Raw genomic sequence first — 21857 nt, forward strand, 5'->3', positions numbered from 1 at the left:
GGAGCAACGAGTCTTGAACGAGATTCAGTAAGCTACGGTCTATGTGCCACGGTCTACCTGGACAACCAGGCTCGAGAGGCCCTTTATTCCTTCCTGTAGCTTTCTGCGCACTTTAATCCGCACCGCATCCAAGTCCCCGTCGATCCCTGCAGAAATCGTCACCATGCCATGAAGATGCCGTTCACCATCATTCCAAAATCTGATGAAGGGAATAGCACCCACGCCCGTAATCATAGACGCTTCACCGAGAGCTTCACGAATTGCGTATTCCTGATCGGATTCAATCATCACCATCAGTTCAGCAAAGGATGACTTGAGCAGTGGCACCACGCTCAAGAAAATGAGCACGGCGATGAAGATTGACGCAAGCGGGTCAAACCCAGTCCACCCAAAATAACGGATCAAGATAGTTGAGACAATGACACCTGCTGAACCAAGTGTATCAGCCAAGACGTGCAAGAAGATGCCTTCTAGATTGTGTGAGTGGTTGTGTCCGTGTCCGTGCCCGTGGTCATGCCCGTGATCATGTCCGTGAGTGTGTCCATGGTCGTGTCCTCCGCCACGGGTATCGTGGTGGTCTCCGTGTTGACGGTGTACATCACGAGGGGAGGAGCGTAGTCCACCGTGGCTGTGAGCCGATGAATGGTCTTGGTAGTGGGCGTGATGGTGGTGGTGATCCTGCTTTTCCATGCCGATATCATGGGATGTGTCTCGCTGCGGAGATAACGTACGGGAGACTCCGCGACCAGGGTGGTCGTGTGCGTGTCCATGTGAATGGTCGTGGTGTTCGTGCGCATGATCATGGACATGAGGCCTTTTATCCTCATGGATGAGTCCATGTGAGTGTTGTGAGTCATGGATGTGTGCATCAGGCAATGTTCCGGAAGAAGCATCCTCAAAACTGCTACTCTGCTTGAGCGGTGATCCTGGCCTTCGAACAGGACTCACACTACGGCCCTTCTGTAGACCTGGTTGCGGCAACAAGATAGAAGGCGGCACATTTTCATGCAATTCTTGTAACGCTCCTGAATGCGTCCTGCCATGACGACCTGGTCGCAAATCGTGCTTGGACTTGATGGGTGAGGATTGACCCATTGCAAAGTCATACGCGCCTTCACGGTCTGTCTTGGGTGTGTGGCTGGGAAGCTCCTTCTCGTGTGAATGTGCGTGTGCGTGGCCATGATCATGATTGTGTCCATGACTATGTCCATGTCCGTGATGTGCATGTCCAAAGGAGAACAAGCCTACCAAGTTGACAATCAAACCCATTGTGCTCACCAGCAAGAGTTGATCTGTCTTCATCTCCGGTGGTTCCATGAGTCGTTCGAGTGCTTCCATAATGATGCTGAAAGAGATGAGCACCAAGAAGATACTATTGGCAAACCCACTAATCACCTCAACTTTCGCAAATCCAAATGGATATTCCTTGCTGCCTGGCCACTTGGACATGACTGCAGCAACAAGTCCAACAGCCAATGCAAGACAATCGAATAGCATGTGAATAGAGTCTGAGATGAGTCCCAGCGAATTGGTCCAGATGCCGTACATCATTTGCACAAACATGAAGGAAAGGTTCAGTAGGAGGAAGTAGAAGATGTCGCGTGACTCTTTTTCCTTGACAATCTCGCCGATGTAGTAACCTCCCCAAGCAGAGGCTCTTGCTTGTGCTGATGGGATCGTATTTGCGATCGTGGTGGTCGCTGATGAAAGCGTAGCAGAGGTTGGCATCTGCATGTAAAGGGCCAGGTAGATCAGCGCCAATGCAGCAAGAGTCATGACAGCCGGCACTTTCTGAGTAAGCAGCAGTGACAGCATCGCAGCGGGCCAGCCGATGCGAAGGGTCGTAACAATCTCTTTGGGTGACAGAGGCTGCCATGCTCGAGCAGCAACACCTAGGGCAGCACAAGCCAGCAGCAGAGGGTTGCTCGATGTTTGGAGGCCACCTGTTGCGACGCCAATCAGTGCAGTCGTCATGAGAGAACCACCAGCGAGCAAAGGCGCGCTATCTGGCAAACTGCGCTGTGCTGTCCAGTATGCCGCAAGCACTGCAAGAGCGAGCGCAAAAAATCCGGCAATTGCAAGAGTGAGCTCTGTAGAAGTATAGAGGCAGCTGCCGACCAAACACGCATAGGCAGCAACCAAACCCAGAACTGCGCTTGTAAGGCGCGAAAAGTAGCCAAGCTGGTAGACACGACCCAAAGCTGGAACTGGCAGCAATGCTGCACTTGCAACGAATGGGCCCAGGAGTTGCACTGCAATGAGTGCACATACTCCACCGATTGCCAGTGCGGCTGCACCTCCTAGGCTAGACATGCCACCTATTGCCGCTGTTTGTTTTTCCACGCTTTCCTTGGCCTTGACCTGCTGCAACGGCAACAGGGTCCGCTGCAGATGACTCAAGAAGATGACAAGTCCAGTTAAAAACATGGCATCGGCTAGGCACCCCTTCTCTGCTACTGGCCAAATATAATGCCAGGTCGCATATGCTGCTGCTAGCGCGACAGACGATGTCAATGCAGCTGGTACGACATGCCCTGGTTCGTGACTACACTTGTTAGTAGAATGAAAAGATGGACAAGGTCGATGATACCTTTCTACGCGCAAGTTCGTTGGGCGCCGACGCGCATTAGGTCTACTCATGTCGCGCGTCTAGACACTGCTCGTGCGTGGCTTCTTGGTCCTTTTCAGGCTTCGGATGTGTCGTCTGATGGATGAAGGTCTTACGGTGATGGTTGTCCCTTTGCCCCTGAGTAAAGCGTGTAGATAGGGAGCATCTGTCCCGGGCCGACAAGGTGCTCTTGCAAGAGACGAGTCGCCTTGTTCCTGGAATTTTAACTGCGACGTGAGCCAGGCGCGGGATCTGATTCGCCGGGGGCACGTGTGGAAGTACACCAAATAGAAGCACTCAGCTATATTCCTCTCTACTTTGATTGAGTCTAGTCTACTTGGCACTGTCCAGCTGCTTCCGCTCTATGCTCATGCCCATGCTCATGCGGCAAAGTTCCATATAAATGCACGCGCGAAGAAAATCCACCGCGCCAAGCATCCCTCTTACCTCGCTCTCAAGTCCCACTGCTACGAGACGTGCTAGCCAGACTCGGCACTCATTTGCCTCGAGGCGACCTGTTCTGCCTGCAGCTGCTGATTCTGATAATGAGTCTCAAGACGCATTGGATCTTTTGGAACAGGATGATCCGGAGAGTGACTCTGCACCGTTGCTTCGAGTGCATACGCTTGAATCTGGTTGGAAGAAGCTAGCGCATGGTCCTGACCCAGCGCAGGCTTCACGCACATTCGCAATCGGCACGTCTCAGTCTGGCAGCTTCCCGTCAAATGCCATCTCAAATGCGAAGTACAACGTCGTGACATTCATTCCGTTGACGTTGTTTGAACAATTCAAGTTCTTCTTCAACCTCTACTTCCTGCTCGTCGCACTGAGTCAATTCATTCCTGCGCTCCGTATAGGGTTCTTGTCGACCTATATTGCACCACTTGCCTTTGTGCTCTTCGTCACAATGCTACAAGAGGCATTAGATGATATCACTCGGCGGCGGAGGGATGAAGAAGCCAATTCCGAACTTTATGATGTACTTGGGAGAGACGCACTGGTCAAAGCGAGGGATCTCGCGGTGGGAGATATTCTGAAATTGCACAAGGATAGGCGTATTCCAGCAGACGCAATCCTGCTCAAAACAGACGATGAGTCTGGTGAGGTTTTCGTTCGCACAGATCAATTGGATGGCGAGACTGATTGGAAACTCAAAGTCGCATGTGCCGCAACACAAAAGCTTGATGGTGAGCAAAACCTTCTGTCGATGCAAGCGACGTGTGTAGCAGAAGCACCGACAAAAGCCATCGATACGTTCACCGGCACACTGCAAATGCAGTCCCCCACCACACAAACTGTGCCACTATCAGTCGATAATGCACTTTGGGCCAATACAGTCTTGGCATCTGGCACGACAATTCTAGCGGTGGTCACGTATACGGGCATTGAAACACGACAGGCCCTCAATACCTCTCGCACACGCGTGAAAGCTGGGCTCTTGGAGCAAGAAATTAACACACTCAGCAAAATCTTGTGCGTCTTGACATTTCTCCTCAGTCTAGCGTTGGTGGCATTTCATGGGTTCGGCGAGAAATGGTACGTCGATATTATGCGCTTCTTGATTCTCTTCAGTACCATTATCCCAATTTCGTTGCGGGTAAACCTTGATCTTGGCAAGAATGTCTATGCACATCAGATAGAGCACGACGCAAGCATTCCCGACACTGTTGTGCGATCATCCACGATCCCAGAAGACTTGGGACGGATAGAGTACCTCCTCACAGACAAGACTGGGACCCTCACCAAAAATGATATGGAAATGAAGCGTTTACATGTCGGCACCGTCAGTTATGCTGGCGAGGCCATGACTGAAGTGGCAGAGATTGTCAAGAACGGGAAACCCACGGGAAAAGCAGAAGCTGGGAATCGCTCAAGAAAGGATATTCGATCGAGGGTATGTCATGTCGTGCAAGCGCTTGCTTTGTGTCATAACGTCACGCCTACGAGCGATTACGATGGGGAATCCTCATATCAGGCCGCATCACCCGATGAGCTGGCTATCGTCAAGTGGACGACCACTGTTGGCCTGACACTACTAGGTCGGGACCGTCGAGAAATCAAGCTGCAACGCGGAGATGATACGGTGCTTCGATTTGAAGTACTGCATTTATTCCCCTTTCGAAGCGAAACCAAGCGGATGGGTATCGTCGTGCGTGATGTTGCGACGGGCGAGTACTGCTTCTATGAGAAAGGTGCGGATGTGGTCATGGCCAAGATTGTCGCTGCCAATGACTGGCTTGAAGAAGAATGTGGCAATATGGCTAGAGAGGGTTTACGTACACTCGTGGTGGGTCGCAAGACGTTGAGTCCTGCTGCCTACGAAAGCTTCCTGCAAGCTTACAACAAGGCTTCTCTTGTTGCCAGCGATCGAAATGCCGCAATGGACGCTGTCGTGGAAAGGCATCTCGAGCAAAACCTTGAATTGCTTGGGGTCACTGGCGTGGAGGACAAGCTGCAAGATTCCGTCAAGCCGGCCCTCGAATTTCTACGCAATGCAGGCATCAAAATTTGGATGCTGACAGGAGACAAGGTTGAAACTGCTCGTTGCATTGCAGTCTCTGCAAAGCTCGTTGCTCGTGGTCAGTACATCCACCAGATTGTCAAGCTCAGCCAACCTGAGCAAGCCATGCGAGAGCTCGAGTTCCTGGAAAATAAGCGAGATGCAGCGTTGCTGATTGATGGTGATTCACTGCAATACTATCTCGACCATGCACGAGATGCATTCATCGCCCTTGCTACGCAGCTCCCCGGTGTTATCTGTTGTCGTTGCTCACCCACTCAGAAAGCAGATGTTGCGAGACTCATTCGAGCTGCCACGCGTAAACGAGTGTGCTGCATTGGCGACGGCGGCAATGATGTCAGCATGATTCAGGCAGCGGACGTGGGAATCGGCATTGTTGGCAAAGAAGGGCGTCAAGCGTCCCTGGCTGCTGACTTTTCGGTGCTCGAGTTCCGGTCACTTATGAAGTTACTTGTATGGCATGGTCGCAACTCCTACAAGCGGTCTGCGAAACTTGCGCAATTTGTCATTCATCGAGGGTTGCTCATCTCCATCTGTCAGATTGTCTTTAGTGTTGTCTCCAAGTTCGCGCCTATTGCACTCTACGAGGGCTATTTGATGGTGGGCTATGCTACTCTGTTCACTATGGCGCCCGTATTTACACTCGCGCTTGACACGGATCTTGACGAATCACTGGCGTTGCTATACCCTGAATTGTATCGAGAGTTGACACTCGGCAAGTCACTCTCCATGACGACCTTCTTTGTCTGGGTTGGCGTCAGCATCTATCAAGGTGTCGCCATCATGCTAACGACATTACTGCTGCAACGAGGACATGATGCGCGCATGGTTAGCATCAGCTACACAGCCCTCATCATCAACGAACTCGTCATGGTTGCCCTTGAAGTTCAGACCTGGGTGCCGATGATGGTGTATGCTGAAATCGCCACCATTGTGGTGTACATCTGCAGCGTCCCATTTCTCGGCGACTACTTTGACCTTGAATTTGTCAAGACACCGGCATTCTTCTGGAAGACTGCATTGGTTGCTTGCGTATCGCTGGGACCGCCGTGGGCTCTTAAGTACCTGCGACGTTGGCTCAGACCGCCAGATTACGCGAAAGTGTCTGGCGCTGCATAGGATGGATGAACGTCTTAGTTGAATATAATCATGATCCTCTGCCTCGACCGCGTGTTCTGCTCATCCCGCCACCACGACCGCCACGACCACGCTGACCAGCGCGAGACGCAGCGCGTTGCCGTTCCTTTTGTGCTTCTTGCTCCTTGATGAGTTTGAAGCGGTCACGACGTGCTTTCGATGGTCGCCAACGTTTCTTGCCCTTGTCTGATAAATCTAGCTTGATGTGCATCACGCGATCAGTCGCAGCGCACCCAGGCCATGGTTGTTGAGACAGCTTGAGGACCGTGTCTCCGTCGATGACTGTCGTACATGACTGTAATGCCTCCAAGCGAGATGGCTGATAGTAGTAGTCAAATGACCGCTTCTGTTCAACGTGAATGTAGCGAATATCGCCATGCTCATCCACGTCGTCCCGCTGCTCTTCCTGTGCAGTGTTCAACTTGGTTGTTGAAACATTCGAGAAGAGTCGATACGTAAATTCTTCGCCCTCTTCAGCTTTAAACTCTGGCTCTACATCCTCTGCCACACTAGCAGCGTCTGCGCTCGCAACGCTTGAAGCACTGTCGCCTGTAGCATGTTCCACAACTTCAAAATCTGGCATGAAGCTCGCCAGTGCCGCCAGCTGAGCCTGATCAGGCTCTACATATCCATCCTCATCCATCTCCCCAGCCATAGTATGCGAGCTGTACAGAGGCGAGAGGGCCAGCAACAGGGAGGAGGAGCTAGTGTGATACTCTCCTGCAGCTTGACTTTGATCGCGTGATTTCTTCAGATTGTCACACGCAACATCAATTTCACAAGAGATCTCATCAGTGCAACAACAGCAACAATCCTAACCATACTCGGCCTTGTTGCTTCAGCTGACCGTGGCTACCTCTGCCAAGTTGCATGCATATGTTTTAATTAACGTAACTCGTCTCTCCTGTTCTTCTCTATTCTCCTTCAAATCAGAGCAAACACACGCTCGCATGCCCGGCTATAAGAAGGGTATAAATCATTGCTCTGCCTCAACGTGATTCACTCTCTCCGCTCATCCGCCATGGCAGTAGCAGCAGCAGCAGTAGCACCCTCTCGAAAACCACTCGTTGTCCAGGTGATTGGTACGACGGGTGTGGGCAAATCACAGCTGGCTGTTGACCTTGCACGAAAGCTGAATGGCGAATGCATCAACTCTGATGCCATCCAGGTGTACAAGGGCTTAGACATCATCACGAACAAAGCCACGCTGGCTGAACAGCGTGGTGTGAAGCATCATTTGCTAGGGTTCCTGGATGCTGGCAAGGAATATCGTATTGCTGCCTATGATCGAGATGCCTCTTTGATTGTATGTTCTTCCCTACGTGCTTGCAACAAACTAACAAACAGATTGATCAGCTCCAAGCAGATGGCAAATTACCCATCGTTGTCGGTGGAACAGCCTACTACGCCTCCAGCCTCCTCTTCAAAGAACTCCTCCCTTCCTCCCAGGAATTACAAACCGATGCTTCCTCTTCGGAAGAACGCGAAGGTGGTCATGAAGACCCACGACTATACAAGACCACTGCAGAACTTCACGCTGATTTGTCGCGTATCGATCCCATCATGGCAGAACGCTGGCATCCCAATGATCGTCGCAAGATCCGTCGTGCTCTTGAGCTTTTCTACAGCACAGGCACACGTCAGTCTGAGTTGTATGCAAAACAGCGAGAAAGGGGTCGTATTGGTCCTGAGCATGTAGCACACAGGACTCTTATTTTTTGGTTATGGAGTGATCAGAAAGTTCTGGACAAACGACTCGATGCACGCATCGATGCCATGATTCAGAATGGTCTATTTGATGAAATTCGAGAGATGCATGCGCTCTGCACAGCAGGTCTCACTGCTCCGGCAAATGCACAAGATGGTATGGACTTCACGCGAGGCATCTTCCAAGCTATTGGGTACAAGGAATTCCTAGCATTCTTGCAGAGTGGCACTGAGGCTGATAAGGAACAAGGTATTCAGCTGATGAAAACTGCAACGCGTCGCTATGCGCGCAAGCAAGTCAAGTGGATCAAGAACAAGCTCTTGTTACAATGCGCTCAGGCTGGACCAGAAGTCGAGATTGTGTTGCTCAATGCAACAAACTTGGAAGCGTGGGAGGAGAATGTCGCTCAAGTTGCTTTACAAGCAGTCGATGCTTTTGAGGCCGGTGATGGGTTTGATGCAAAGTCGTTTGTGCCCGTTGAGCTGCGATCGATGCTTCGACCTGCAAAAGAGAAGGAAATGTCGAGTGACCCCACGCAGTGGCAGTCGCGACGTTGCGAGACCTGTCCTGGGTTTGTGGCTGTTGGGACGGAGCAGTGGCAGACTCACTTGACGAGTGCCATGCATCGAGGCCGCGTACACCGACAGGCGAAGCACAAGGCGTTTGAAGCTTGGAAGCGCAAGCAAGAGACGGAAGGTGCAGAAATTTGAAGGAAGCCATAGCACGTATCAACCAATTTTGCGCTTGTGTCGACGATTGAGACGTAAACAGCACCAGGGCACATCGAAACGTATGTCATCCTCAAACTTGACCATCTCTCGCCGAGCAATGATACCATGCAAGGTTTGTCTGCAGCAGAAAAGAATCTGCTCACTGATATCGTCAAAGTCGAGCAGATTATCCGCAAGCGATAGACAGATATACGCAGAAACCAGATCAGAACCCAGGTCTTCGCGAAGATGATGTGGTGGTCCCATGAGTAGGAAGGCCTGTAGTTCAAAAAAGGCCTGATCCAGGACCGCAACATGTGCTTTTGTGCTCTGTCCCGTCAAGGTCTCCAGGACCGACAAATCATGTGCCAATCTGCGCAACATATTCTTGAGGCCAATCAGCGATGGCTGTGGTCTTTGTGGCCAGAGCTGTGCGTCTGCAGGTTGCATGCGGATGCGCAAGTATAGGAAGAGTTCACGAAGTCCAGTCTTGGGCTCTTGTCTGAATAGATACCGGCGCAGTGCATCGCTTGTTGTGCTTGATGCATCGCGAGCCCCTGTCCGTGGCGGATAGAGCTTGCCAAAGGAATCTGAGCGCGGAACATCGAGACCCATGGCCTCCTAATGTAGTCGTGCAGAGAAAATGACGCTTGCTGAGCTGTAGTGATGAGTGGAAGCAACGCTAGAGTGTGGTGGTGAATGGTGTGTCGGTATCGTTGTCTGCTCTTCTACGTCAAGGCCTACCTTGCCCTACTAGCCATGCAGAGTGTGTCTCTGCCGTTGAGGATCTGAGCCCATCGAGTATAGAGCAGATGCGGTTTAAGGGTTTGCGGTCTCGAGGAAGTGAGATCATTTTTAACTTTCTGGGCAAGCACAACACCAGCACCAGCACTGACACGGGGTCTACCTAGCTAGGTTCGTGGTTGAAGGCTGTAAACCTAGAAGAGAATCAGCTGATACACTACAAGCTACTGCAGAGAGAAAAGGCTCCCATCAAGCTAGCTTGTCACCGCCATGTTCAAGCACCGCACACAAGGCTTCAATGGCACAGCTCTCGCCTTCTCTCCCTTCTTTGATTCCCATGTAGCCGTCTCCTCTTCTGCCAATTTTGGCCTTGTTGGCAATGGTCGCTTGCATATCCTTGCATTACAGCCAGGACAGATGCGACCAGTCAAGCATTTCGATACGCAAGATGGCTTATTCGATGTTTGCTGGAGTGAAAATCACGAGAATCAGCTCGTCACTGCATCAGGTGATGGTACGGTCCAGCTCTTTGATATCACTTGCGACCAATTCCCTGTACGGAAATGGCGAGAGCACAATAAGGAAGTGTTTAGCGTCAGTTGGAATCTTGTTCAGAAGGAGACGTTTTGCTCGAGTTCCTGGGATGGTAGTATCAAGCTGTGGCATCCGGCACAGCAAGTCTCCTTGGCAACGCTGATGGGTCACAAGGCCTGTGTCTATCAGGCTCTGCACTCTCCACAACATCCCAACATGATTGCGTCTGTGTCTGCCGACACAACGCTCTGCCTGTGGGACCCAACACAGGGCCATACGCCAGTTCAATCCAATCCAGTCTCTACACAGGAAGTTCTGACACTTGCCTGGAACAAGTATAATCCGTATGAGCTCTTTACAGCCGGTATCGACTTGCTCATCAACAAATGGGACTATCGCATGATGGCACGCCCTATACGCACCATGCGCGGACACAAATACGCCATTAAGAAGCTGAGCAGCTCACCCTTCGATGGAGAAATGGTAGCGAGTAGTTCTTACGATATGACAACAAGGATATGGCGAGGGGATACGTGTGTCAAGGTCTTTGATGCACATACGGAGTTTGTGGCAGGTTTGGATTGGTCTTGTTTTGGGATGAGTCCTGGCTTCATTGGCACTGCTGGATGGGATGAGAATGTATTTGTTTGGCGTGTTTGATCAATTGGCAGGCGATGTATTGCTTGCTCGACAATGCTCGATATATTGGCATAATATTGCTTGCTCGCTACGGAATACGGAGAGGCCGTTTCATCGCTTGGAAGCTGGAACTCGGAAGTTGGTCAAGGGCCTCAAGGCGCTGCCCGGAGATGGTAAGTCGGTCGACGGCATCAGCAAAATCTCCGAGCCCGATCAGTCAGACGACTGCCAGCACTGCCGTCAGTGGCCCGTCAGTGCCGTCACAGACTCACAGTGCGGACTCACAGTGCGGCATTGTCAGTATCGGGCCACTTTTGCGGAAGTACACAGACATTTGAGTCAGAGTTGACACCTTCAATGAGACCGTCTTCGCTTGTCATGCTGTATACCAGCCTATTACCAGGTATCCGATGACAAATCGATATGGAAGATGGCACATCCGTGGCTCAGGGTCAGCGTTCCAGAAGTCCAAGTCTGAGGTCCTGACACTGGCTGACAAGTGGAAACCTCAAGTCTCCAACCCGTTGGTCTCGGAGAATCGGAGGACGACTCTCGCGATGACATATTTGACAGCTTGCCCGCATAAGTTTATATAGGCCAGGGCTCATGTCAGCAGACTTGGCATAGACCTTCGAGAGTCAGAGAGAGTACGACCCCTGCTCTCGAAGTTCTAGTGGCTCTGGCGGCTGTACTGTGGTCCAGTCTGTGGAATCAAGTATTTGGACAATCTAGGCCGTGTAGTGATGGCCATTTCTCATAAGCTGTGAGGAATTGCTGAGGATGTCCATAGCGTGCTAAGGGAAGGGACACGGAGTCCGCCTGGAAAGAGCCGCAGCTGCCTTCATGTGCACCGGGCTGGCCGTTCTAGACTCAGGCAGGAACGTCATCGCCTCCCAAATTGTGGAAATCGAAAAGACGGAGACTACACACAGACAAAGGGCTAAAGGGCTAAGGGCTAAGGGTATTGGGCAGAAGCACTATAGACACACAGACACGCCCCAGGTCTGCTTTTCTACCACCCAGCAACCCTATCAACATGCCCTCAACACCCATCGAGAGCAGATCCAGCTCTGAGCAGTCATCGCGCACATCGCAAGACACCATCACAGCAGCCGCTCCTCATACACGCAGCAGTTCCCGGCCACGAACACAGAATAACCCTGTCGCAGCGCGTCAGCTGCTCTCTCAAGAGCTAAGGGACAGTATCAGTGCTTGGCTGCATGGTGTCGTCTACGAGCAAGATGACTTTATCAGGCAGCGTCAGCGTCAGCGCTTGACTGGATACAGAGGTCCGGAACATTGATGGTCATGCTCAATTGAACAGATCAGATAATGCTTGATTTGTGCGCATTAAACAGGGATTGGGGCAGACGAGCATCGGATACATGATGCATGAGACGATACATTGTACAGAAGAGCAGCACCGCACACATTCATTTTCGGTTACGGGAGGACACATTTTGGAGAGCAATATGGAAGGACGGACGGACCGGCAAAGAAGCTCATCAGACGGCTCATTCCCGCATGGAGGGCGATGCAACTTCAATGCAAGGCAGATACACAGGATGTCGAGATTGCTGCTGTCGTGCTCCTGGGTCAGCAGCCTTCATTTTTGCATGCTTCTCGAGTCCCGATACAGAGCCTAGCACCGGGCCACCGATTCCACCATCATCATTGCTTATTGTACATACATATAGAGGAAGAGCATTAGCGCAGAGCATCAATCATTGGATACAGCATGATGTACAGCAGCATAATACCCTTTTGATATCTGGCCGGAGCATGTCGCCGTCAATTTTGGAATTTTGACGACTCCGCTTATCTCTTGACGACACAAACCAAAAGCTCGCGGGTCCGAGTGCGCTCTATAGTCCAACAAGATGCCAGCTGGTGGCAAGCTCTATGAGACGGAGAGCGGACAACTCTTCCATGCCGGTAAAATCGCCATTTGCCTCGTTGGCTTGCCTGCACGCGGCAAAACACACCTCTCCGTCTCGTTATGTCGGTATCTCTCTTGGCTAGGTCTGTCATGCAAAGCCTTTCATCTAGGTGATTATCGGCGGAAATGGCTACAAGGCGAAGAAGCCCCTGATGATTACTTCTTCTTCGAAGATCATGCAGACATCAAAGACTCGACGCGCTCTCTACGTTCAAAAGTCGCTGCAGATTGTATGAAGGATATGTTGACGTTCCTTGACAAGACGAAATCAAATGGACAGATTGTTATCTATGATGCCATCAACGCCTCGCTTGCCATTCGAAGGCAAGTCATGCAAGACTTTAAGGAAAACAACATCCAGTGTCTCTTCATTGAGAGCGTCTGCTGGGATGAAAAGATCATTCAGGATAACGTACGCGACGTCAAACTCTCCTCACCCGATTATGCCGGTTGGGACCGACAAAAAGCAGTTGAACATTACCTCCGTCGCATCCAAATGAAAATCCCAGTCTACCAAGAAATGACGCGAGAAAAGGAGGAAGACTTGTCGTATGTCAAACTCATCAACATCAATGAACGAATGATTGTCAATAAAGGAACCTCTGTCGGTGGTAAAGGCGGCGCTGGTGGCAATTTCGGATATGTCGGTTCACGCATCGTCTTCTTCCTTATGAATTTGCATGTCAAACCACGAACGTTGTATTTTGCTCGTGCAGGCAAGTCTGCCGATCGCTCTTACAAGTCTGACGCACCACTTGCTCCAGAAGGTCATGTATATGCCAAGAAGCTAGCAGACACATTGATGCAGCGTCGACGCGAACTACGCCGGCAAGCAAAAGAAGAAGGTGGGAGTAATGCGAGTAGCGTCAATGGTGACGTAACGCCAACACAGAGCGGTACTGCTACGCCTATTGAACAACAGCATCGGAGTCTATCTGTGTGGGTGTCGCCGAGGCAGAGGACTGTGGATACAGCAGAGTACTTGGCTGCTGCTGGTTGTGTGGTTCGCAGGCGACCACAATTGCAAGCCATCAACCCTGGTGTCTATGATACGCTGACATTGGATCAAATACGAGAGAGATATCCGGGTGAAGCTGAAAAACACGAAGCTGATCCTTTTGCACATCGTTTCCCACGCGCAGAAAGCTATCATGATGTGGCCATCCGACTGGAGCCTGTCATTGTTGAGATTGAACGTGAAGAGAATGATTTGATTGTTATTGCTCACGAGTCGGTGCTCAGGGTGCTGTATGGTTACTTCATGGGCCTTGAATCGAGTCAGATACCTGAACTGTCGATGCCGCGCAATACATTGTTTGAGGTCCGGCCGAGCAGCTACAATTGCTTGCAGCAGCTTATCCCCATTCCCGGCGTCGAGCCTGAGGACTAGAAGGGTCTTCGAGTTGTTACACTAGCGTTGCCTCTTCCCATCTGTATCAATACTACTGCGGCATTTTACCTAAGGCAGGCATTCCTTGTTGTCTCGTGACCATTCAAGACAGATCTGTGGAGATCTCCCCTTCCTCGCTGAACAGCTCGCATTCTGCCCTTCGCCACAACTTCTTGGCAACTTGACATCCTCTGATCTCAAAACATTGTGCTGCCACATGGCAACAATGATACGACCCCTGAAAAATATTTTCTGGTCTGAAAAGCTCTCACCTCAAGGGTCGCAAATGTGACTTTCGGGCCAGAGCAAGCTTGCACATGCCTTTGCTCAGCAAGGAGATGTCATTATACGGATATGGAGTCAGTGGAGGGATCGTAAGTCATTGCGATACTCAGTGATTTGCTGGCTTGCGTCTTGAAGCCGAGATGCTCGAGCAAATACAACATTACCGATCACACGGGATGCCACGCTACCGAGCTCCAAATAGTTATAGCAAATATGTCTTGACAAAGAAGGTGCTGCTAGACAAGAGCCTCGTGGTGTAGCTCGGGCAGCAACCCTATTGCCGAGGTTCACCAAGGGGAAGGGCAACTTCGCACTGACTTCTGAACGATTATGTTACAAGCCGCGTGAGTTGCACATGGCCTCGCAACACACAGCGTGTCTAAACACGTAGTGAGGAACATCGATGCTCTTTGCGATCCTCCATCACTCCAAGTCTTTTGAGACTCGGAACAAGTGCGCCGATACCATGAAGACTCAAAACATCCAATGTTGTTCCAAATAGAAAAGACACGAGGACGAGAGGGAACCCCCTGTTAAAGGCGCAGCCGAATCTACATAACGCAGTGGATCTCTGTCGATGCGCCTTTCTCTCTCGACGATTTCCAACAGCTGACCACTCACACTCTTTTTGACCCTCATTTTACCCTACACCAACTCGTCCGCTGCTGAATTAGACTTGATGGACAGCGAGCCAACAGGATCGAAGCCGTTTTTGCCAACAAGCACATCTGATCAGATCCAGTCAATCGATTTGGCTGTACCACACGCAAAAATGCTGCCGCCACCAGTATCGCCTTTTCGCTTGCCAGCTGTGAGCGAATTGACGGGTGGGCAGACATATCCTCCCATTCGTCCAGGCTTTCTACGACAGCCTTTCAGCTTGCCGCCCCTGATCATCACCAGGTATGGTGCCGAAAGTGACGGAGATCGAAGTTCGCCAAGACTTCCCATCATGCAATCGCCTATGCCGCATTCGCCTCTGGATAGGCGAACACCCCCACAAGGGGCTTGGACGGTCGGTCGTGCTCGCACATCCAAGACACCTCTCAACGAACACACAAGCAACGCTCGTAAGCGCGCAAACAGCGATACTGAGCTCGAGCAACGACCTGGCCAGTCAGGTGAGACCTCGACGCTGCGACCTTTCAAGCAGCGTCTTCTCCCCAAAATGCCAGAACCTCGACACTTTATTGCGTCAGCTTCCCATCAAGACGCACTCAATCGACAAAAGAGCCAGCAAGAGCGTGACAAGCCAGTAGCTCGCAAAGGTCAGACCCCCACGGCTGCAACCGCACCCATGCGGCAAGACACCAGCTCTGCGTCGCCAAGACGACAAGATTTTGTACCGCCATCGCCTACTGCAGTTTACAGCCCAACAGGCGTAGCTTGGTTTGTTTCAATGCAACGACCTGGCCGCCGACCAGGACGCAAGTCGCGTGTTCAGATTGAACGCTTGCGTGTCGAGCAGATGGAACAGGAGCAGCACTTGAGTGAGCGACAATCTCGTGCTCAAGAAAGCCCCGGACGTGCCGACAGGCACGATTTGGATGTTCGTCAACCTGTCACCCAACGACGGCCCTCCATACGCCCTATTCAACCAAAAGATCGGCCGCAAGACTTGCGTGCAGAGGCATTGCAGACTCGACCCATCAACAATGGTCCTTTTTCAGCAGATCGCATCCATTTCTCTTCAAAGGCAGTCATTCCCTTGACTCGATTTGGTGAATTGACCGCTCCACCGCCAGTCTTGTCGCCCGAGAGCCGATACTTGCCAAGCATGAGTCCAATCGTCCCTAGCTTCCCAAAACGACCCGAATTACGCCCGACGGCGAGCTTTCCTCGACCATGGCCTGGTTCGCCAATCCTTGAAAGACGAGACTGGCCTCCAATGCCAGTGGTAACACCTCCAACGCCGGTGTCAGCAACGTTCCGGTACAAAGTGAAACCAGCAGGTCAAGTGAGACAAGCCTCGACGCACCTCGACATTGCAAATGGAGCAGACCAATGCTTGACAGCTCTTGCATTCGATCCCGTGGTGTTGCAATTGTGTCACCAAGAGCGTCTAGAAAAAAACAGGAAACAAGAGCAAAGAAAGGCCAGTCTAAGCGTAAATGGACGAGCTTTGCTGTCTCCGACAGGCAACTCGATTTCGCACCCTGGAAGAATTCGTCAACAGACAGCCGGACCGGACACTTTGAGGTCTCAAGAAAACGCTCAGCCGACATACAAAGTGCAAAGTCTCGCAGTCGGGCTAGATGAGCGCTCAATGTTTTTCAGGGTGCCCCATCAGGCAAGCCTAACTGATAAGTTGGTCCACTCTGGAGCTGCGACCATTGATTCAGAATTGCTAGAACGCATCGTCGCGCCACACGGAGACTTACTCTGGCACACGTACTTCAGAATCGTGCATCCTAGCCTGTAAGAAGCTGTTGATCGTAATCTGTTGAGACTAACCCACAGGCCCATTTTGAGCAAACGCCAGCTGAGGTCACGTAACGATGAGAGATTCCCGACCACTTTGCTGGCTGCAATGTACCTGTCTGCGAGCTCCTACCTGCCAGCGAGCTTCAAGGACAAATTCATGCTGGATGGTCGATGCAACAATCTTCATACCTTGTTGAAAGGAGGCTTGCTAGCAGAAGCGGAGAACCCCAGTCTCGCCACTGTGTGTGCATTCTTGCTTTACCTTCATTTACCGTTGTGGCAGGAAACTGCCAAGCTTGACGACCTCGGTGAAGCAGGATTCAACATTGAGGCTACTAACAGACGATGGATGATGACAACACTTCTCCTGAATTGTGCGCACCAGCTTGGACTCAACCTAGATCCTGGACAGTGGGCAATTAGTGAATCTGATAAGCATATGCGTAGGAGACTTTGGTGGATGACGGTAAGGCCTCTAGCGACGTTTAATACTGCTGACAAGTAGTTGACTCTTGAAAAGTGGAACAGCCTCATTTGCGGCCGGCGTTCGACCATTCGTCCAGGCCAATATAATGTCGAGATGCTGGCACTGACGGATTTCAATGACGATGATAATGGTCCGACGAGCCTGCCTGGGCATATGCGTACGTCCCAGTATTCACCCGACTTTGCTGACAATAGACTGCATCGCAAATGCAGATTTGGTCCTGCTGCTGGCAGACATTCTCGAAATCTTACACAATAATACGCGCGCTCCACTAGGCACGGAGCGGCTGATGCTGTCGTCGCTGCTCAATTTCCGTGCAGGCCTTCTAAAGCTAATCATTCCAAATGAACACCCGCTGGCTTCGGGTGAACATCATCAGGCCATTTGCCATTTGCAATTGCACCTGAGTTTCATGGCATGCTGGATTTTAACGCTCAAGTCTCTCATGACCAGGCCGCAGGACGCGACTGACCCAGAGACACCAAAAGTAGGCTCGCTGGACTTGTCGCTTGGTGTTGAATGCATTGCAGAATATTGCAAGCTGCTCTCTATTTGTGGCAGCATCGAGCAGTGGACGAGCTGTGTTTGGCCAGGTTGGATGGAGCACGCGATGCTTCTCGTGGTTCAATTCACCATTCGACTTGTCGCAGGGTCAGTTGGCTTGGCGCAACAGCAAGCCCTGAGCGCTGCGCGGGAGGTGAGTTTTCATGGCTTCAGCCGCAAAGAGCATACTGACTGACCAACAGCTTTTCAGGATTCTGCATGAGAATCAGAAAATTTGGCACATTGCAGATTACCCCCTGAGGGTTCTGGTTGCATCAGGCATTGCTGGGCAATGAAGCATATGAAGCATATGGTCAACACATGCCGCAATGTGACTATCGCACAAATCCCATAACAGGACAGTCCGATTAAATGATCTCTTTTCCTCTTCTTGACCACGTCCCTAGAGCGAGTTGACTGTAACATTGACCACGTCGGCGTCATCTTCCAAACGCTCAATGAGTTCAAGCACCTCTTCGTTGCCTTCGATGTCCACTGCCGTATCCTCCTTGGGCCTGAAGCAAAGTTCAGCAGCGAGTATCTCGACAGGTCTGTCGTTAAGCTTCTTTGCTATGCTGCCAAGGTCTGAAGGAGCGGTGATGAGCTCGAATGAGCCGTCTTCGAGGTCAATGACATCTTCGGCATCGACTTCAATGCTCAAATCAAGGGCGTCATCATACGACATACTCGGTTCCCCTTCTGCCGGACGTACAACAACCCGCCCGCGCTTGTCAAAGAGAAATTGACAACTGCCTAGAGTCGCAGCATGCTTCCTCAAAATGGCCTTGATATTGGCACCCGTTCGCGTCTTCTTATCGGTCAAAGCTTCAATCATCATTGCCACTTGCCCGTGCATAGCTTCGTACGTGACATGCTGAAGTGCTTCCTCCCCTGCTTTACTTGGTGCAGCACGTTTCAGTGCAGCCTCAATATTGGATTTTGGCATATCTGCCTTCTTGGCAGCAAGCAAGGATGCAGCAAGCCTGACGTTGAAAGATGGATCCGTGCTACCACCGAGCTTAGCAGCTAGGGTAATGTCATTGCCGAGCTTTGAGAACATCTGCCCTCTCTGCTGATCTGCAGCTCCTTTCTTGTGCCGAATCTTGGACCATTTATTGTGCCCAGATAGCAAGCATTTCGACGTGTGCAAGGATCTGAGACTTCTGCTCAAGTTGTAAGTACAGCTATAAGCCTGCCTAGTAGACAATTGCAGCATTTTTCCTTGTGTAGCTGAGCTGCTGTGGTGTAGCTCTTCATGCGTCAATGTTCGGCCCCCAAACACTTTGTGCGCGTTCGCTACATCATAAAGACAAGACGACTCTGTAATCGCATAGACCCTTGAGCGCCTCGTCGTCAGTGCTCGAGTAGTGGCTGGATACCACAGCATGTCGCGACCAAGAAAGAGGATAGACATACAAAGTCTGCTGTCGCCAGCCTCAGAGGGAAGACGGCATGGCCCAATCAAGTACACCAAGCTTGCAAACAACGCTATAGTGGCCACTAGGGAACCACTTGAAGAAGATCAGTTCTGCACAGCACCAGAGAGTCATGAGTTACCGTACCTACCGCCTGAAGTATTGATCCTCATCATTTCTCATGTTCCATACGCGGATCGGGTTGCCTTGACTAGGGTGGACCGTTTCTGGCGCTTGTTGACGCTTCAGTTGAGCTCAAAGCTGAAGATCATGCGCGATCTTACCTGTAGGTGCGTGTTGCTATCCTGCTATGCTGACAATACAGTCTGTGCACCAGCGCCCTCAAGCATCACTGCACCAGAGTGGCTCAACTACAGAACCATGACACCGTCATCGAGAGTGCTCAAGCTACAGCGTATCCTTGCAGCGATGAGCTCCAAGTTGACATACTTGAATCTGCTCGGGACAAACTTGCTCAGTCAGGATCTGGTCAGTTGGATCTATCACATCGACCTGCCAGAACTACAAATGATCAAGATGCCTAACGGGACCGACCTATGTAAGTCTATAATATACGCTACTACAGGATCTCGCTAATAACAGATCTTGCCTTACTTCGCGATCTTGCATTGAGACCGAAGAAGTGGCCCAAGCTGACGTTCTTCTCTGTTGGCTTTGGGTCAAAGCTGGAGATCCCCGAGGAGGCACCCGAGCTCATCACCATTATGCGTGAGTCACGACCTGATTTGCGATCCAATATCTCACGTTGTACGCATTGCGCGCGTTTGTACTACGTCGACTCGAGAGTCAAGTGCGTTTGCTGTGATCGACACATCTGCTCACAGCATTTTACACGGTCTTCTGGCAATCATTGCTTCCTATCCAGGCGCGTCAAGTGTCGTAAGTTACGTTCTAGGTCCTACAAGTCGCTGACTTCCTTTAGCTTTCAGCAAGCTCAAGTATCACACTGTGTGTCACACACTGCACACTGAACGCGGCTGTGCGACACTTAACGAACGCGGGAAACACTACCCCTGCTACAAACCGCGCCTTGAAGAAGACTACCTTGCAGTTGTAACCACGACTGAGGATGAGGCAGAAGACGCGATGCATGCATGAATGATTGCTTTTTTATCGATGGCGAAACCAATGGCTCTATACGCCTTTTCTGCGACTGGCGAAATGTATGTTTGTTCTCTCGTACTTGATTCATGCTTTATAGCTGGCAGCGAACCGATCCCTCTTGCCCTTTGTACATCAAGCTTGCACAGCCCTGGCTGCCTACTTCTGAGAATCCGGCTCCACAGCTCTCGAGCCGAAAAATTATCTGAAGGCGACGAGCAAAGACAACACTGAAACTGCATTGCGCTTGCTCAATAGCATCCTTCAACTTGCTGCTCTTCTCAAGATGGCGAAAGTATCGAAGTCTGTGAAGCAGAAGCGCAAAGACTTCGCTAAAACAAAGCTCAAAGTGGGAAAGCAAAAGGCTCAGGCTGACAACTACACCGATACCTCATTCAAAGCTGCCAAAATCGTGCTACCTAAACAATCTGTCAATAATGCAGTTCATATGGGCGCTCAAGAGGATGGGATAGAGTACAGTGCTGATGGCGGCAAATTTCTTGAAGATTCAATCAAAGACCGTGCCGTCCTTGACAAGCTACTGGGTCTGCTTCATCACAAGGCACACGAAACGCGTAAAGATGCTCTTGTCTCCCTTGCCAGCTTTCTAGCAGCCAAGCATAAGCATCAGCCAATCAGTTCCATACTACTCACGCCAGTTATGGCAAAGCTAGTCCCAATGATCTTGGATGATGACCGGATAGTGCGTCGGCAACTGCTGGCCACTTTCGAAAAGATCCAAGCACTCGCCAGGCAAGCGCGTCAACAATGTGGTCGCCAAGGTGATTCTGAAATGCAAGAAGGTGATGCGAAGGAGGAGAACGTACTGGCTCGCTACTCGGACGATTTTCTGCTATACATCACTAGTGCCATGACGCACATTGTTGTGTCAATTCGTGCGGATTCAACCAAGTTTCTCGCCTTGCTATTGGATTGTGATCTTGGCGATACCGATGTATTTGCAGAAGATGCTCAACGACCTACTTCACAAGTCTTGCAGAGGCTCGTGAGCGGTGCAGATGCCAGTTCAGGAGCACGTAGTCAGGGTGGTGCGAGCTTGTCCAAGTTGATTGACTGTTTCGCCCTACTTCTCGGAATCAGTGGAAGTGATGCAAAGGGAGTTGGTATGGCCGTGACTGCGCGTGTAGCAACGACAACGGGAATCAAGACAACAGTTCAGCATCTACAAGTTCTGGCAGTCGTGCTCGATGCTGCCTTGAAACCACAGGACACAGCACTGCGGATAGCCCCTACGTTCAGGTGTATGGCAGAGGGTCCCCTGCTTCAGGTGATTGAAGGTAAGCCAGATTTGGCATTGTCTGCTGGCCCATTCATTGTTGCTACTAGAGTGCTCAACATTTATGAGCCAAACTCTTTGAACTTGTTTGCACCTGGATCTGCACTCGGCCAGACAGCCACGGATGAGACTCAGAGTGAAGAAGAAGAAGGCGAGCAGAGCGCTGCACGTCTCATCATCCTCCGTCATGCAGCAGGACTCATCAAGCATTTGACGGATTTATTCGCGGATGGCGTAAACATGCATCTTGAATTGTGTGTTCCCTGTCTGCATGTGTTGACAGCTCTTTCACCGCTCCTTTGCGTATCAGGGACTTCAAGAACTGATCAGGTGTCAAAGAAGCAGCGCGATTTA

General features: G+C 51.0%; 11 protein-coding genes across 11 annotated transcripts; 7 read left to right on the top strand and 4 right to left on the bottom strand.

Annotated features, from left to right (window-relative positions):
• Positions 1 to 7: 7 nt before the first annotated feature.
• BCR37DRAFT_377191 (cation efflux family-domain-containing protein) lies at positions 8 to 2802 on the bottom strand. The gene is made up of 2 exons (XM_040868754.1): positions 2591 to 2802; positions 8 to 2545 (listed from the first exon to the last, which is right to left on the bottom strand). Exons 1-2 carry the CDS (start codon positions 2638 to 2640, stop codon positions 40 to 42), a joined length of 2556 nt encoding a protein of 851 aa, XP_040726994.1. The 5' UTR covers positions 2641 to 2802; the 3' UTR covers positions 8 to 39.
• Positions 2803 to 3011: 209 nt separating this feature from the next.
• BCR37DRAFT_402042 (uncharacterized protein) lies at positions 3012 to 6248 on the top strand (the record flags this gene model as incomplete). Its single annotated transcript, XM_040871885.1, has 2 exons — positions 3012 to 3125; positions 3315 to 6248. 2 exons carry the CDS (start codon positions 3012 to 3014, stop codon positions 6246 to 6248), a joined length of 3048 nt encoding a protein of 1015 aa, XP_040726995.1.
• Positions 6249 to 6276: 28 nt separating this feature from the next.
• Positions 6277 to 6921, bottom strand: BCR37DRAFT_391289 (uncharacterized protein; the record flags this gene model as incomplete). The annotated part of the gene is made up of 1 exon (XM_040870987.1): positions 6277 to 6921. One exon carries the CDS (start codon positions 6919 to 6921, stop codon positions 6277 to 6279), a length of 645 nt encoding a protein of 214 aa, XP_040726996.1.
• Positions 6922 to 7104: 183 nt separating this feature from the next.
• On the top strand, positions 7105 to 8693 carry BCR37DRAFT_240392 (IPP transferase-domain-containing protein). Its single transcript, XM_040866549.1, has 2 exons — positions 7105 to 7572; positions 7614 to 8693. Exons 1-2 carry the CDS (start codon positions 7288 to 7290, stop codon positions 8682 to 8684), a joined length of 1356 nt encoding a protein of 451 aa, XP_040726997.1. The 5' UTR covers positions 7105 to 7287; the 3' UTR covers positions 8685 to 8693.
• On the bottom strand, positions 8559 to 9532 carry BCR37DRAFT_240801 (uncharacterized protein). The gene has a single exon (XM_040866552.1). The coding sequence runs from the start codon at positions 9297 to 9299 to the stop codon at positions 8703 to 8705; it is 597 nt and encodes a 198-aa protein (XP_040726998.1). The 5' UTR covers positions 9300 to 9532; the 3' UTR covers positions 8559 to 8702.
• Positions 9533 to 9698: 166 nt separating this feature from the next.
• BCR37DRAFT_391292 (WD40-repeat-containing domain protein) lies at positions 9699 to 10622 on the top strand (the record flags this gene model as incomplete). The annotated part of the gene is made up of 1 exon (XM_040870988.1): positions 9699 to 10622. The coding sequence occupies one exon, from the start codon at positions 9699 to 9701 to the stop codon at positions 10620 to 10622; it is 924 nt and encodes a 307-aa protein (XP_040726999.1).
• Positions 10623 to 12394: 1772 nt separating this feature from the next.
• Positions 12395 to 14412, top strand: BCR37DRAFT_240341 (6-phosphofructo-2-kinase-domain-containing protein). Its single transcript, XM_040866548.1, has one exon. The coding sequence runs from the start codon at positions 12482 to 12484 to the stop codon at positions 13928 to 13930; it is 1449 nt and encodes a 482-aa protein (XP_040727000.1). The 5' UTR covers positions 12395 to 12481; the 3' UTR covers positions 13931 to 14412.
• On the top strand, positions 14413 to 17611 carry BCR37DRAFT_240398 (uncharacterized protein). Its single transcript, XM_040866550.1, has 2 exons — positions 14413 to 16633; positions 16676 to 17611. Exons 1-2 carry the CDS (start codon positions 14895 to 14897, stop codon positions 17142 to 17144), a joined length of 2208 nt encoding a protein of 735 aa, XP_040727001.1. The 5' UTR covers positions 14413 to 14894; the 3' UTR covers positions 17145 to 17611.
• BCR37DRAFT_240715 (uncharacterized protein) lies at positions 16940 to 18046 on the top strand. The gene is made up of 2 exons (XM_040866551.1): positions 16940 to 17823; positions 17873 to 18046. The coding sequence occupies exons 1-2, from the start codon at positions 17242 to 17244 to the stop codon at positions 17963 to 17965; spliced, it is 675 nt and encodes a 224-aa protein (XP_040727002.1). The 5' UTR covers positions 16940 to 17241; the 3' UTR covers positions 17966 to 18046.
• A 26-nt stretch (positions 18047 to 18072) lies between these two features.
• Positions 18073 to 18885, bottom strand: BCR37DRAFT_344395 (transcriptional regulator TACO1-like protein; the record flags this gene model as incomplete). Its single annotated transcript, XM_040867561.1, has 1 exon — positions 18073 to 18885. The coding sequence occupies one exon, from the start codon at positions 18883 to 18885 to the stop codon at positions 18073 to 18075; it is 813 nt and encodes a 270-aa protein (XP_040727003.1).
• A 79-nt stretch (positions 18886 to 18964) lies between these two features.
• On the top strand, positions 18965 to 20358 carry BCR37DRAFT_377199 (uncharacterized protein). Its single transcript, XM_040868755.1, has 4 exons — positions 18965 to 19370; positions 19410 to 19643; positions 19688 to 19984; positions 20028 to 20358. Exons 1-4 carry the CDS (start codon positions 19055 to 19057, stop codon positions 20201 to 20203), a joined length of 1023 nt encoding a protein of 340 aa, XP_040727004.1. The 5' UTR covers positions 18965 to 19054; the 3' UTR covers positions 20204 to 20358.
• The last annotated feature ends 1499 nt before the right edge of the window (positions 20359 to 21857 follow it).

This window comes from Protomyces lactucae-debilis, assembly GCF_002105105.1.
Source record: "Protomyces lactucae-debilis strain 12-1054 chromosome Unknown BCR37scaffold_4, whole genome shotgun sequence".
Lineage (NCBI taxonomy): Eukaryota > Fungi > Ascomycota > Taphrinomycetes > Taphrinales > Protomycetaceae > Protomyces > Protomyces lactucae-debilis.

Bases quoted from the DNA above. Each gene is read 5' to 3' on its own strand.
- BCR37DRAFT_377191 (XM_040868754.1), bottom strand. From the start codon at position 2,640: ATGAGTAGACCTAATGCGCGTCGGCGCCCAACGAACTTGCGCGTAGAA. The intron at 2,546-2,590 runs GTATCATCGACC...TAACAAGTGTAG, and splicing joins ACGAACTTGCGCGTAGAAAG to TCACGAACCAGGGCATGTCG.
- BCR37DRAFT_240392 (XM_040866549.1), top strand. From the start codon at position 7,288: ATGGCAGTAGCAGCAGCAGCAGTAGCACCCTCTCGAAAACCACTCGTT. The intron at 7,573-7,613 runs GTATGTTCTTCC...ACTAACAAACAG, and splicing joins ATCGAGATGCCTCTTTGATT to ATTGATCAGCTCCAAGCAGA.
- BCR37DRAFT_240801 (XM_040866552.1), bottom strand. From the start codon at position 9,299: ATGGGTCTCGATGTTCCGCGCTCAGATTCCTTTGGCAAGCTCTATCCG.
- BCR37DRAFT_240341 (XM_040866548.1), top strand. From the start codon at position 12,482: ATGCCAGCTGGTGGCAAGCTCTATGAGACGGAGAGCGGACAACTCTTC.
- BCR37DRAFT_240398 (XM_040866550.1), top strand. From the start codon at position 14,895: ATGGACAGCGAGCCAACAGGATCGAAGCCGTTTTTGCCAACAAGCACA. The intron at 16,634-16,675 runs GTAAGAAGCTGT...ACTAACCCACAG, and splicing joins AGAATCGTGCATCCTAGCCT to GCCCATTTTGAGCAAACGCC.
- BCR37DRAFT_240715 (XM_040866551.1), top strand. From the start codon at position 17,242: ATGACGATGATAATGGTCCGACGAGCCTGCCTGGGCATATGCGTACGT. The intron at 17,824-17,872 runs GTGAGTTTTCAT...ACTGACCAACAG, and splicing joins CCCTGAGCGCTGCGCGGGAG to CTTTTCAGGATTCTGCATGA.
- BCR37DRAFT_377199 (XM_040868755.1), top strand. From the start codon at position 19,055: ATGTCGCGACCAAGAAAGAGGATAGACATACAAAGTCTGCTGTCGCCA. The intron at 19,371-19,409 runs GTAGGTGCGTGT...CTGACAATACAG, and splicing joins GATCATGCGCGATCTTACCT to TCTGTGCACCAGCGCCCTCA. The intron at 19,644-19,687 runs GTAAGTCTATAA...CGCTAATAACAG, and splicing joins GCCTAACGGGACCGACCTAT to ATCTTGCCTTACTTCGCGAT.